At 32.2% G+C, this 14,757-nt stretch overlaps 2 protein-coding genes across 3 annotated transcripts; one reads left to right on the top strand and one right to left on the bottom strand.

Moving 5' to 3' along the window:
• The first annotated feature begins 8,211 nt into the window (after window positions 1–8,211).
• LOC124910386 (WRKY transcription factor 1-like) lies at window positions 8,212–10,437 on the top strand. The gene is made up of 5 exons (XM_047451020.1): window positions 8,212–8,477; window positions 8,612–9,121; window positions 9,195–9,312; window positions 9,394–9,555; window positions 9,997–10,437. Exons 2-5 carry the CDS (start codon window positions 8,635–8,637, stop codon window positions 10,226–10,228), a joined length of 999 nt encoding a protein of 332 aa, XP_047306976.1. The 5' UTR covers window positions 8,212–8,477; window positions 8,612–8,634; the 3' UTR covers window positions 10,229–10,437.
• Window positions 10,438–10,816: 379 nt separating this feature from the next.
• On the bottom strand, window positions 10,817–12,800 carry LOC124945924 (scarecrow-like transcription factor PAT1). 2 transcript variants are annotated; one of them, XM_047486450.1, is made up of 3 exons: window positions 12,699–12,800; window positions 12,446–12,548; window positions 10,817–12,351 (listed from the first exon to the last, which is right to left on the bottom strand). In XM_047486450.1, the coding sequence occupies exon 3, from the start codon at window positions 12,322–12,324 to the stop codon at window positions 10,876–10,878; it is 1,449 nt and encodes a 482-aa protein (XP_047342406.1). In that variant the 5' UTR covers window positions 12,325–12,351; window positions 12,446–12,548; window positions 12,699–12,800; the 3' UTR covers window positions 10,817–10,875. The 2 variants fall into 2 exon arrangements, with proteins under 2 accessions (XP_047342406.1, XP_047342407.1); XM_047486451.1 differs by having other exon boundaries at window positions 12,695–12,799.
• Between the last annotated feature and the right edge of the window lie 1,957 nt (window positions 12,801–14,757).

The following is a 14,757-nucleotide window of genomic DNA, read 5'->3' as shown; positions in this document are numbered from 1 at the left end:
TATAATAATAATAATAAAACATGAATTTAAATATATATCTAAACTTCTTCATTGACAAAAAATGAATGGTCTAAATAAAAGTAATCAGGCGAGGAACTCGTGTTCCACCTTTCATTTTAATAATTTATTATTATTATTTAATTATATTATCTTAAAATTTTTATTTTAAAATATTATTGAATATTTATATATATATATATATATTTATTTAATATATTAAAAATAATATATTTATAAAAATTATATATTCATATTAATTTTAAAATATATTATTTTTTGTTTTAAATTATTTATTAATATTTAAAATTATATACTAACAAAAAATTTAAAAAATTAATATATTAATATAATTTATTTTAAAATATATTATTTTTTAATTTAAATCATTTATTAATATTTAAAATTAAATTAAAAAATATATATAGCATTATATATATATATATATATATGATTAATTTGATCTTTTTAACCCCCCGAAATGGTCCCCCTCCGCAGCTTATCATGTGTTTGGACGGCACGTGACAATATGGGGGACACCCGAGGTGGCTCGAAATTCGATGCGTTTCAACCTTAGTTTGTGTGTCAGACATCTTTTAAAATGAAATATTTAATTTTTCAAAAATTTTAATAAGTACTTGTGAGCTTTTAAAATTATGTAAAAATAATTAATATTTAATTCAAATTTTAATAATCAGATCAAATAATAATTTGATTAAAATTCTATTTAAATTAATTAAACATAATTAATTTAAGATTATTTATTTAAAAAAGAGTCGTCAAATGATTTTAGAAAAATCAATAATGGTACGTGTATAAACATACTTTATACTAAAGTTTTTATAAGGGGTTCGATTTTTGGTTACGCTCGCTAAAAGACTTTCGCGCTATGTCCTCCACACCCGCCTAAGGACGATTTTATTTTTTAAACAAAACTCTGGCTATTACAAAATTTATTTACAATATTTATTTTCTTTAATTAGTAGTTCGGTGGTCCTAAACAATAATATGTTTATATTGCATAAATAATTGTATAAAATTATTTAAAAGGGTGTACCTACGATTGCGTTCATATAAAATTGAGTAAAAACCCTGAAAAGTATCAAAAAAGTGTTAGAATTTAAAAATAAATTCAAACGGGGCTTTAGCCAAAATATCTGTTTGGGAAATATCCCGAAAATATTTGAATATCATTTTCTAACCTTTCGGGATTATTTGAAAATGGATTCGGGTTTCAAAATTACAAAAATAATTTTAGAATTTTGAAAAGTGGAACTAAATAGTCCTTAGGACTAGAGACCTAGGGTTTGGGTCCGTTTTTATCGATATGGGCTCGGACGAGCTCGATTTAGACTAGGGTGGTCTAGATTAAGGCTCGGGAGTGTGGGTTTGTGGATCCGGAAGGCTCGGTCCGGGGTTCAGGAGGCTCGGTCCCAAACTCGGATAGCTTAGTCATAGGCCTAGGAGACTCGGTTCTAGGCCTGTGAGGCTCGGTCCTAGGTCAAGTTTGTCGGTCTAGTGCTTCAGTCCTAGGCTAAAGGGAGTGCTCGATCCTTTCTCAAGAACATTGGTCCTAATCTTCGGTTTTAACTCAAGAATATTGGTCCTAATCCTCGACCATACCTCAAGAACACCAGTCATTGGTCTCGGTCCTAAGTCAATTTTCTCGGTCCTTGGTTTAGATCAAGACCGAAGATTCTCGGTCATGTTTCTCGGTCCGGTTCTACAGGACTCTATCATTGCGGACCGAGTGTTTTTGAATTAGTCAAGAATTATAGATGCTATAACTTTTGATAAAGATCGTGAAATCATGATTTGTAAGTTGTAGTTAACTCGTATGATTATGGGAAACAAAAGCCCTAACTCTAATCACGATCAATCGATCACTACAAAGATCAATTTCTCAAAACCATTTTTAAGTCAAATTTTGGGATCTTTTGAATTATGTCATCTCAAGGCCTAATTTTTGTTCCATTAACTTTGAAATGATGAATATAGTTGAACACAACCAAAACAACAACATCATTCAAGCTTTGTAACAACTTTTGAAAACGAAATTCAAATCCATTTTTTCCAAAATTTCTGTTGGATCAAACATGATCGGGATGTTGTTTTTATGATTTAGAAATCATCCTAACATGTTTATAAACATGTTTAGCAACTATTTAAATCAAAATTCAAGCTTAAAGCTCAAGAACATGAATTTCAATCCAATTTTTCATTTTTTCGTTTTTGGTTGATTTGATCAAATCTATTTTAATAGAAAGTTCATATAACATCTAGGGAATGCTTTTAAACAAAGAAATAACATAATTAAACCTAGAAATCAAACTTGGTAAAAATCAATTTTCAATCAAAAATCAAATTACAATGGTTCTAGATGCTTACAAACCGTTGGAGAACACTCCAAGGAGTTGTTAGAAGGTTTTTTCGAAGCCTGGATCGAAGCATTGATTACTGGAGAAGATTTTACAAAAATCAGTTCTTGCCGAAATTTGAATTCTTCGATTCAGGTTGTAATATGTGTTGATTGTTTGATTATATTGAAGCTTAACACCTAAGGACTATTTATACTATGTAAAGTTGGATAAGGAGGATGAATTCAACTTCAATTTCATCATTTGAAGTTATATCCCTAATTTGATCTTATCTTCGGTAGCCTAGTTCTAGGATAAGGTGTTGATTTCTAGGTATAGGGATAATGATGGCAATGATAAGACGATCACGTGGCTGAAAAATGGAGGGATAAGGATGGTTATAGGCGAAGATAGAGTTTTTAGAAGAAATGTCGGTCATCGATCGCGTTTCCGGCGATCGCCCTATTCGACTGGAGGAGACGAACAAAACGACATCATTTTGTTTTAAAAAAATGCGTCATTGCGTTCCGTTGGAGATCCGTCCGCATTTGGGCATTTCAGCTAACAGGGTTGATGTCCCGTTAGTTGATCGAGTGTGGCCTCAAGCGCGCGCATATTCTGTTACATTTGCGTGGCGTCCTCCTGGGTGCTAAATGAAAATCCAGCGCTGATCTGATGGTATAGAATCATGTTGCAACAATTAAACATAATTTCGACTACACGAGATTATTAGCTTTTATTTTTAATAATATGTTATTTAAAATTGATCTCATTCTTGTGTTTTTCTTCATCAAAAATTTCACAAAAAATATTTTTGGAAACATAATAAAAATTATGTTCATTATTTTTATTTTTGTGTATTTTAGGTTATTTATTTAATTGTTTTAAACCATAAATTATACATAATTTATGTTTAAAATCATAATTAAATATTTTAAACCCCTTTTTGGGTTTAATTTGGGTAAAATAAATATAATATTTTAATATCAAATTATTTTTGCATTTTTATTTAATTTTTTAATTAGGATTTTATTACTACAATAATTAACCCTAACTTGATTCTTAATTCCTTTTTGAGTTATTTTGAATATAAAAATTCAAAATATTATTTTAATATTATGAAATGGGGTATGTCAAATTTCCATGTTTATAATCTCGATCGAGGGGAAGTTCATGATAGTGAACCAGAAATTTTTATGAGTATTGTCAAATTTTATAAGGATTTTTTTAAGGATTTATTTAAGGTTAAACCTAAATTGAATGGTATTATTTTTTATTCAATTAGTTTAGCATAAAAAGATATGTTGGAGGTTCAGTTTTCGTTGGAAAAGGTTAATGAGGCCATTAAGGGATGCAGAAGTGATAAAGTGTCGGGATGCGACGGGTTTACTTTGGTTTTTTTAAGAAGGCGTGGCATTTTCTTAAGATGGGAATTATGGAAGCAATTGATCATTTTTATCGTTCTTCATCATATGATAAGAGTTAGAACTCTACTTTGATATGTCTTATTCGTAAAGCTCTGGGGACTATTGATGTGAAGAACTTTAGGCCTATAAGTCTCGTTTCATCTTTTTATAAGATTGTCAAAAAAATGTTTGGAAAACAGATTGAGAAAGATATTAGAGACAATAATATCTAGTAATGAAATGACGTTCATCAAAAATCATTAAATATATGATGTATTATTAATAGTCAATGAATGCAGTGACTCAACTAATTCAAGAGGTGATAATTTTCCTTTTGTTAAGTTAGACATAGAAAAAGCCTATGATCACGTCAATTATGAGTTTTTGTTTGATGTAATGGGAAGAATGAGAATGTGTGTGAAATGGATTTGGTGAATTAGATTTTGTCTCTCGACAACTAAGTATTCTGTCATTGTTAATGGTAGTTCTCAGGGATTTTTCGAGAGTTCCTGATGGATTAAATAGAGTGATCCACTCTCTTTTCTTGTTCGTTATTGTTATGGAAGATCTCTAAAAAATGATAGCGTTCGCAGAAAACTTAGGACTCATCAATGGAGTGAGTTGTGGGTCAATAAGATATCATTTTTCTATATTACATTTGCTTTTTGTTGATGACACGCAGTTAGACTACCTATAAGAATTTTAAACACCTTCAGGATATTTTATGGGTATTCGGTGCATGTTCCGATTTTCGAGTGTATCTTAATAAGTCAAACATCTTTTTTTCAGATCCTGTTTCGAATAGAAGAATGATTATATTGGCAAATGTGTTGGGGTTCAGAATTGGTGATCTTCCATCAGCATACCTTGGTATGTCATTGGGTGCTAAATCATAATCCAATGTCTCTTGGGACCTGATTATTCCTAAAATAAAATGTAAACTATCTAGATGGAAAAGTAAAATAATCTTGAAAGGGGGTCGGTTAATCCTCATTAAGAGTGTGTTGGCATCTATGCTCACATATATTATGTCTTTATTCATTCTTCCTGAGAGTGTAGCAGTGAAAATGGAGAGAATAATGTGTAAATTTCTATAGGGATCTTCTAACTCATCGTTTTATCATTAAGTTAGTCGGGATAAGGTTAAATGTTTTAAAGATCAACGAGGTTTAAATATTCGAGATCTTATTTCCTTTAATAAGGCTCTTCTATCAAAATAGTGTTATAGATTTGCAACGGAACCGAATATTCTTTGGACATCGATGATCAAATGTAAGTATGGTTACGATTGGTCTGGTTGGCTCACAAAAATGTATAAATATCTAGCGGTGTGTAACATTTGGAGGGAAATTAATTCTATGTGGAAAAGTTTTAATGAGAAATCTAGATTCATTGTAGGGGATGGTGTAGAGTCAAAGGTCTACCTACGACCTATCCAGAGCTTGTTTCCATTGCTATATGTAGAAATGCACAGTGAAAGACATGTTTGATTCTCAATCTAGTGGTTTTGCTAGCCGAATTAGATATAGAAGGAGATTAATCATTATAGGGAGTTTGTCTCATAATAAAATTTTACTTTTAGTAGGATGCAACCAAGTGTCCCCATCTAAACAAGATGTTATGTGTTGGCAAGACATGAATAGTTTTTTATAGGATCGGTGTAACCAATAGAGACTAAGGTCTGGCTATTGATAACAGCTTATGACAAACGATTCGATTTTAACTCTGTTAGAAGTTAAAATATGTTTCTATTCTTTACAAATCTTTCGAACTCTTGAAACAATTTCAAGTGCGGAAGTGTTCGTCAGATTTTAAGCTTTGAACCAATGAAAGATGAATGAGTGAAAGTAAAGAACGCAGGGAGTTGTTTATGGATGCTCGGAGCAAACTCTCTTATGTCACCCCTTCTTTTACAACCGGAAGGATTTCACTAAATTCTTTGAATCAAATACAGCTTACTGAACTAGCTAACACTGTGTTGAACAGAACACCCTCTGTTCAACTTAAAATATTATCAACAATATTCTCACAGCTTGACACTAATTTGATTCTTTCTCTCTTGAACTTGAATGATGTAAGAAATTAGTAAGGCAAGAGTGTGCTTGTAAATTCAGTTTATTGAGATCCGGTAAGGTGACAAGTGATTCGTCCGTTGTCATTGGGCATCTATTTGTAGTAGAAGGACACAAACGATCGAATCTTCTTCATGAACACGTGGAAAGCATCCATTGGAAATCCTCCCATAATATCAAAAATCTGCAGACTCTGAGCAAAGGGATCGTGGTCGTACCGAACTGGTAGTGCGCTGAATATCCTTTTTTATATTGTCTTGTATTAGACAAACCGTTAAAAAGGACATTTGCGTATGTGGCGTTCGTTCATTGGATACAATTAGCTGGTTTGTTAGACTGCACAGGAGTGAGTGGAGCAAAGTAGTAGACATCTAGTTGATCGTGGGTAAATGTATTCTAACTTCAGACGACTACTGAAGCGAGGCATTAGACGTGCTCCATTAGACTGTCAAGTCTAAGGAAGTTATATGTCAATGTCTAACTGCGTGTTTCATTAGACCACTAAGTCTAATGGAGTTAGAATGTAATGTCTAACTACGTATCTGTTAGACTTCAACGTCTAACTTTGCATCCCTTCATACTACCACGTCTAATGTAGTTAGACTTCAACGTCTAACTACATATCACTTCAGATTATCACGTCTAACTTTGCATCCCATTAGACTAGCACATCTAATAGAGTTAGACTTCAATGTCTAGCTACGTTATTGACTTTGAGACGTCTACTCGCGCGCGTTGACTTTGAGTTGTACCTACAAATTAATAAAACTCTAATTATTAATTTTGCACCTAGTGAGATTCAAACATAGGTCACCCGTATGACATGCTGGTGTACTTACCACTACACCACATACGATGTTGATATCTAAATATATATTTATATATTTGATATGACTAACAATTATTGAACTTAGTTTTATCCATTTATTATCAAAAATCATTTCATCAGTCATTAAAATCAAGTATGTTAAATTATTTTAAATCAATAAAAAATCTTAACTCAATAATTTCTCCATTTTTGATCATTTAAGTTAAATTATCAAAACTAGGTGAGTTCATGATTTAAACATACTTCATCATTAAAAATCTTAACCCAACAATTTCTCCCTTTTTAATCATTTAAACTAAATTATCAAAACCAGGTGAGTTCATGATTTAAACATACTTCATCATTAAAAATATTAACCCAACAGTTTTCATGTGTGGCATTCCTACAAGTTGTTCGCTAACATGCGTTCATATAATTTTTGTTTGGAAAAATTTTGGGAGTCAAAGATTCCATCCAAGATCTCGTTCTTTGAATGGAGCATTATTCACGGTGGAATTCTTACGGATGATATGTATGATAAAAGGTTGTATTATGGTTAGTCGTATGTGTCACGATGAGGTTAAATCGGTAACTCATTTACATTTGCATTGTCGAGGAGTGACTAATATCTAGATTCTTTTATGAAATATCACTATGATTCATTGGGTGATGCCTGAGTCTTTGGGTAGTTGTTGAAAAATTTGGATTGATGTGGCTAATATAGTAAAACTACAGAATTGGGTTAACATCTCAATTATTTTTTTAGTGGACTATCTAGTTAGAGAGAAATCGTCGAACGTCCAATAATCGTAGTCGTCTGGTGCGTATCATTCATAATATTATTATTACGATGTTTTCTAAGATTCATTCCGAAAAGTCGGTAGAGTCCGTCGGAGAGTTAATCGTTCTTCTTGAAGACTTAAAAGCTCGATAACCTATTTAGTAACGTTTTTTTTTCTTTTTTTTTATTTATTTATTTTATTTTAATGTCATGCTTTTGTCATTGTGCTCAAACGATTTTCATCATTTTTAATATACATGAATCTTTTTTAAAAAAAATAAATATATATATATAATATTAATTATTAAATAATATTATAAATATAAAAAATAAATAAGTTAACGTATAAGTTTAGTAAAACATAATCAAACTTAATGATTAAATCAGTATTATATCCAATATATTTATTAAATAAGTTAATGTTCAATGTATTTTTTAATAAGTTAATGTGAATAAACTGACATTATGCCGAATCAAACTAGCCTTATATGTATAAAAAAAATGAAAAAATAATATAAGAAAAAGGAAAGTGATTGGCTTTGGGTCAAGTTGCGTTAATACAACGCGCTTTATTATATATGATGCAACAAAGAAGTCAAAAGAAATATAATCCAACGACGAATAACACCTTAACGTATCCATCCCTAATATAAACGGTAGATCTTAACTTAATAAACATGGGTCCCACTTTTTAATTTCCCAACAAACATCCCAAAAATAAAGAAACAGGATTCTCCACTGCTACACTCCACACCCAATAATTTCTCACTGAAAAAAGAAAAAAAAATAAAAAAAAGGAAACTCTCTCTCCCTCTTTCTCTCTCTCTCTCTCTCCTCTGTTCTCCATCGCAGTCAATGGTGGCTTCGGATGCTTAACTTTTAGCTCCTCTGTGAGTGGCCGCAGCTTCGAAGACTTTTGTCCATTTGATACGTAAACATTTGCCTTCATTTACGCTTCCAATTTTCATTCAATTCCTTCCGGTGATCGGAATCGTTACTTCCACCGGAATCACAAGAACCTTCTACCTAGGGTTTCACTTGTCTGTATCCTGAAAGGTACATAAACAATTCTACTTCTTTTTAGTTTCTTTGATCATTCCTGTTTTTGCTGTTTCCTTAGTTTAGTTTAGTTTAGATTAGATTAGATTAGATTGGATTGGAATCTCATGCACTTAAAACGGTTATGTCAGGGGAATGTCAATCTAAAACTTATATGCTGAAATCCAAAGGTCTGAACTGCACGATGTCTACTGAGAATTCAGTGATTAAACAACAGGAGAAGGATTGCAATGAAGATCAAAAGTTGAATTCTGTGAAACAAGATAAAGATTATTTGCAAGATGATAACGTTGATGCAAAAGCTTTATCTGTAGTATCTGAAATTGAACAAGTGGAGAAGACTTCATCGTATAAGATACCTGATAATAAAGCATCACTTGAAGATGGATATAACTGGAGAAAATATGGGCAGAAACATGTTAAAGGGAACGGATTTGTACGAAGTTATTACAGATGTACATATCCTAATTGCTTGGCGAAAAGACAAATTGAGAGATCCTGTGATGGTCCGATTACTGATACGGTTTATCTTGGGCAGCATGAACATCCTAAGCCGCAAGCTAGTCCTCGAGTTTCTGTAGGTTTGGTTACGTCTGATCAACCTAAGGAAGGAGATGAGACTGCTTTTTATTCTAGAAATGGTTTGTTCTATTTATTAACTGATTTTATAATTGGATAGTCAAAATTTTCTTATGGTAGATGATTAAATGACAGAGCCTCTTGCAATTGCTGTTGTATCAAGTAATGATGATGCTGTCGAAGGCTCGCTTTCACATTCTTATAAAACGAGGGACGAAATTGATGATAATGTTGATCATGATGCTAAGAGGCTGTATGTTAAGACATGAATTCTTTGGTTTTATTGTGTTTTATTAGACACTTTTGTGTAATCCTTAAGAAAAACATTGAACAGGAAAAAGGATGTTGGTAACAACGATGAAACTTCAGCAGGAAGAACAAATGTGACGGTTTCCAGGCTGGTTGTTCAGACTCGGAGTGAGGTTGATTTGGTGAATGATGGTTACAGGTGGCGCAAATACGGGCAGAAAATGGTGAAAGGAAGTCCGAATCCAAGGTATAGTTATGACTATTTTCTTTCATTTGTTCCTTTTTGATTAGATACCAAAATGTTACTACCTCTATAGGATTATTTAAATAAATGTGAGATATCTTGGATTCTAGGGAGCCATTTCGCTAAACAAAGGAAATCCTTAATTTTTTGTTATCACATTTTATGATCCGGATCATAATCCGAGAAAACCTATCTAAAAATTCATCTTTGTACCCATTGAAGTAAAAACTCACACTATCATGATCCTGAAGACAATATTGTTTCAATCAAAACAAACTCAGTCTTTCAGTTTAACTTCATCAATTTTCTAAAAGCATCGTGTATGTGACAAAATACGAGTTTCAATCCTCAATACTAATAACCATTTCATGATGATATATAGGTTTTCTCATCTCAAATCCTTAACTCATTCTTCTTTTTCATCTCCATTTCTCTGTTATGCAGGAGCTACTATAGGTGTTCAAATGTGGGATGTCCGATGAAGAAACATGTGGAGAGATCATTGACTGATCAAAAAGTTGTTGTTACTACATACGAGGGAGAACACGATCACGTCATGCCCCCAGGAAGAACTGTAACCCCTAACATGGCCGCGGCTGCAACAACAACAACATCCAAAACAAAGGAAAAAGATGCGGTTCTTGACATGGTTGTTCATGTTAGTGCAAACACTTGATGATAAACTTCTTGGTTTCTTTTCATTTTTTATTGTGGAAATAAGTTTTTAGCTGCCCCCAGTTAGTAAGTAACTGATTGAGTCTGGTTTTCTAATTCTGGTATATAAAGGTTGGTTGGTTGGGTTTAACTTTTTATTGTGTGTAATTAATTACTCTCTAGATAGATTATGCTCTCAATTAATAAAATGTAGCATATGAATTTACCCTTCTTGGTAATGTTTGAAGCTAAATTCATAACATTTTTTACCCTATTTGGTATCTATAGATGATTTTTGTTGAGAAATACAAGGTTTTAAGTTTTGACATTTTTTGGGGTTTATTCACCAAAATTGAAGATACCCATTTCATAGTTTATTTGCAACAAATTACTAATCAATCAAAGTCTTGTTAAACAACATATGAGTTTTGACATTTTTTTTAACTTATTTATCAAAATTGAAGATACCCATTTCATAGCTTATTTACAACAAATTACTAATCAAACAATGTCTTATTTTGTGTTTTCTTGGTTTGTTTTATTTATTTATAAAATTAACCATATATTTAGAGGAAAAAAAGTGCAAGTGATGACATTAGTGACTAAAACATGAGAAAAGAAAACATAATTCTTTGAAAGAGATTAAAAACATGAAATGATAATCATGATCTACATCCAAGCACAAGAAGCAACCAAATCTCTATCTTTCCAACCAAGAAAAAGAGCACCATCTCTTTCTTCAAGCCTATACTTATCACTATAATTCCTCAACAATGTCCTTATAGTTCCATTAACCAAAGAACTCAAAGGATAAGAACAAAAACCAGCCATTCTAAACCTCAATTTCCACTTCCCAAGCAACTCATTCCTCTCAACTCTTTCCATCCCTTCACAAGCAATCACATTCACAACATCCCTAGCCAAACAATGTTGTTCAACCTCAATCCTTTCTCGATGCCCCCTCGGCAAAGTAACATCAATCGATTCAAACATCGCCGTGTAATAATCCAAACACTCCATAAACCTAGGAAAGAACGCCGACGTGTTCGTATTCGATTCTTGCTCCACTAACGTAACAACTTTCGGAGACAAACTCTTAACCGTCCTCAACACCCTATCCCGATGGTTATCCGTCCCGAGAACGCTCTCGTCAGGCATCCTATGGAGAACAAATGCGAAATTCACCGCGATCGTCTCGCCAGTGCGGATGGCGATCGCGGATAGGTCTACAACCGAGTGAAATTCGAACGGGACTTTGAACGATTTCGCGAGATGGGCTAGTCTCTTCCCGACTTGACGGGTGGAAGTCGGGTCGTTTTCGATTGCGGTTATTCGGATTCGGGGTGGCCCGCCGGGTCGCCCCGCAAACGCTTGGATTAACGTTACCCATTGACTTCCTTGATTGATTTGGAAATCGATTATGTGAACATTTTTTTCGGTTTTCGTGGCTTCAGCTATGGCGCCGTTGGCCGACATGTAACCGAATTTGAAATAGGGGCAAACCTCGTACAAGACATGCATGTACGAGAGAAGGTCTTTTCTAGCCGGTTCTTTTGAAATTAACGATTTGTAAATCGAGCTACCGGAGGAGGATAAACGAGCAACGAGGCCTTCCAACATGTAAGCTCCTAACCGTTGGATTGGTTCACCGGAGACAGAAACCATTTGTCGGAGATCAAAGATTAAAGATTCGGCTGCGATTAGGTTTCCATCTGATATCGCTCGAGCGCAAGAAATTAAAACCCTTTTGAGATCGCGTTCGGGAGGTTGGATCGCCTCCACCACTCGTCTCCAGCTATCGATTTCAGTGTTATTGTAATCGTCTTCCAGATTATCTGAGTCGGGTCCAAGCATTACAGTTTCTAATTCTCTTAGTTTGTGTATGAATTCGTTGGCGTCGTCAGTAACACAGGAACTGTAATTATCCGGCGAATTCTGCGGTTCTTGCTTTAACATGGAATTACCATTAAGGAAGAAACTTGTTGTTGTTTGGCCGGAAAAGGTGTTGCCGCCGGCGAGATTGTTATTATAGTAAATCTGGTGAGATGAAGTTTGGAATTGAGGTGAATAATATCCATCGAAATCTTGAATCGGTTGATAGTATAGTGAATTCGACATCTTTCCAAGGTATATTACTTGTTGTTTCTGTGAAAAGATTAAAAACCCATTTCTAAAATTGACCTAAATCATGAAATTGAACAACAGAAAGGTAAGAGAAGAGAAAAAGAAGAAGACCCACCTTGGATTGGATGGATCTATGACTGACCCATTTTCAGGTGAATAGTTTCCTCCATGAATGAATGTTGAATCAATCCAAAGCTGGAGAATTTCCTGGTAAGGATCTGGATTGAAGCTAAGGATTTACTTGGGGGAGGAGAAACAAGTAAAAACAGAAATCGAATTTATACTGTGGAAGAAGAAGAAGAAGAAGAATCTTTGATGTTTTGGTTTGAAATGAAAATCAGTGGTTGATATAAATATAACATACCCACCGTTAATTCAAGAATCTTGAGTTTCTCTTTACTACACTCCAAAACCAGCGTCTGAAGAAGAGACAGGGAGGAGAGAGAGAAAGAAAGAAAGAAAGAATGGGAGAGAGAGAGAGAGGGAAGGATAGAAAGAAGAAGGAAGCAAATGAAGGATTATAATATTGTTTGTGTAAACAAAAACCCTTGAAATTCCATGCAATTACAACTTATGCCCCTGAACTATTAACCAATAATTTTTAAATAATAAAAAATAATAACATGTGATGTATCAAATTTAAATGTTTGAAAATACTTATTAATGTATTTATTATGTATTTTCTCAATTCAAAGGAGAAATAACTAATAAATTTATTAATTTATCTTTTAGTAAGTTTTTAATTTATTTATTTTTTAAGAAAACTATGCTACACCTGTGGTGATATCTTCATATTCAACTTAAGATTTTCTGAATAAAAATTCTTATAATTTAATCTCTTGGATGTAATTAATAAAGAAAATTACATAAATATATCTTTAAAATACAAATTAAAATAAAATAATTTAGAATAAGTTATTTTAAACAAAGTAATCACAACACAACAATGCATTGTAACAATCATTTTACATTTAAACCAAAAAAACTAACACCTAAAAAAAATTACAATACAAAATGTGATATTAACTACTAATTTTTAAAAAATTTAATTTAATTCACCATTTATTTCTCTAATTTCAAAAAAAAAAAAAACTCACACTTAGATTTATCCATAATTTTCTCATTTTTCTATGCCAATCCAAAAAAAAATTAAAATCCACTGTAACTTTAACTCATAAATCAGTCACTAAAATTAAATAACCAAATAATTAAAATATCATCATCCATAAGTAAACCAAAAATGTATTATTTGCAACAACTTATATTGAAAAAACTATTTGATATTGTCCTTTTAACTACTTGTAATATATGGTTTTTAGTATATGGGAATTTATTTATTTTAGATAAGGTTTAAAGTTTATGTAAATTGGAATTAAGGTTATTTTATTTTAGAAGAAGAAAAGAAGTTTGGAAGTTGAACTGGAAGAGTTATAAAATGTCTCACACTTACAAAAGAAATTAAATTGAAATAGTAATGAATTTGCTGGAAAATTAACATAAAGACTATAATACCAATGACTATTACAAATATATAATAAACAATTTAATCACAAAATGATATTTAGCAACAAGAAGCTACAAAGGAAAAGCTTTTTTAAGTGTTATTAAGCAATAACTTTCTTTAAAATTTTGAGTTTTTTTAACAATTATAACTATTTGTGATTTTTTTATATTTGTTGAGTTGTAACTTAAAAAGTTTGTTATAAATTTTATCATAAGTATTACTTTTTGTTTCATTTTAAAAAAATAATAAAAACTTTTATATTTAATAAAATGAGTGCTAGTAATTGATATTTGTTTTCCTTGTCCTAATTATTTATCCTAACGTAGAAGGGATGTTGTAATGCAACAATTTGGGACAATGATGGCGGGACCCATCTTCAAGGTGTGGGTCAGGACTCAGGATTGAATCTTAACCACTCAGCCAATTTTTATATTATTAAGAAAAACAAAACTTTTTCAAAAGAAACAATTTTTTTTTAACATGAATTCATGTAACTCATGAAAAATTAAAGTATTGTGTGAAAGGCAAAAAAGTGATGAATAATGAAGTGTGGAAAAAAAAAAAGATGAAGAGAGATTTCTTATTATCAAAGATGAAGATAAAAAGATTACAGCAAATGAATAAAAATTACAACTATCTAAATTCAGAAAAAAAGAAAACGTAAAACACCTAACTTAATAAGCATAACTGTAAAATAAATGCGATGTAACTGAACTTATTAATTCATATACTAAAGGCAAAACATTACAAATCTCCACCTTACCTTAGTATCACCCAACAAGAAAAGTCTTATCAGGCTACTTCCAACTATCAACATTTAGCAAATCAAAACAATGAGTGAATTTGCTAGGTGGGACCAGCTTCGTGAACATGTCAGTAGGATTATGATGTGTGTTGATCTTCTTCAACTTGATTCTCCTTTC

The sequence above is a fragment of the Impatiens glandulifera genome, chromosome 7 (genome assembly GCF_907164915.1).
Source record: "Impatiens glandulifera chromosome 7, dImpGla2.1, whole genome shotgun sequence".
Lineage (NCBI taxonomy): Eukaryota > Viridiplantae > Streptophyta > Magnoliopsida > Ericales > Balsaminaceae > Impatiens > Impatiens glandulifera.
Note: the sequence above shows the minus strand (reverse complement) of the source record. Positions and strands in the feature narration are given on the sequence as shown.

Coding starts and splice junctions, on each gene's coding strand:
- LOC124945924 (XM_047486450.1), bottom strand. CDS start 12,324: ATGTCGAATTCACTATACTATCAACCGATTCAAGATTTCGATGGATAT.
- LOC124910386 (XM_047451020.1), top strand. CDS start 8,635: ATGCTGAAATCCAAAGGTCTGAACTGCACGATGTCTACTGAGAATTCA. Junction 9,122..9,194: donor TGCTTTTTATTCTAGAAATG/GTTTGTTCTATT, acceptor ATTAAATGACAG/AGCCTCTTGCAATTGCTGTT. Junction 9,556..9,996: donor AAAGGAAGTCCGAATCCAAG/GTATAGTTATGA, acceptor TCTGTTATGCAG/GAGCTACTATAGGTGTTCAA.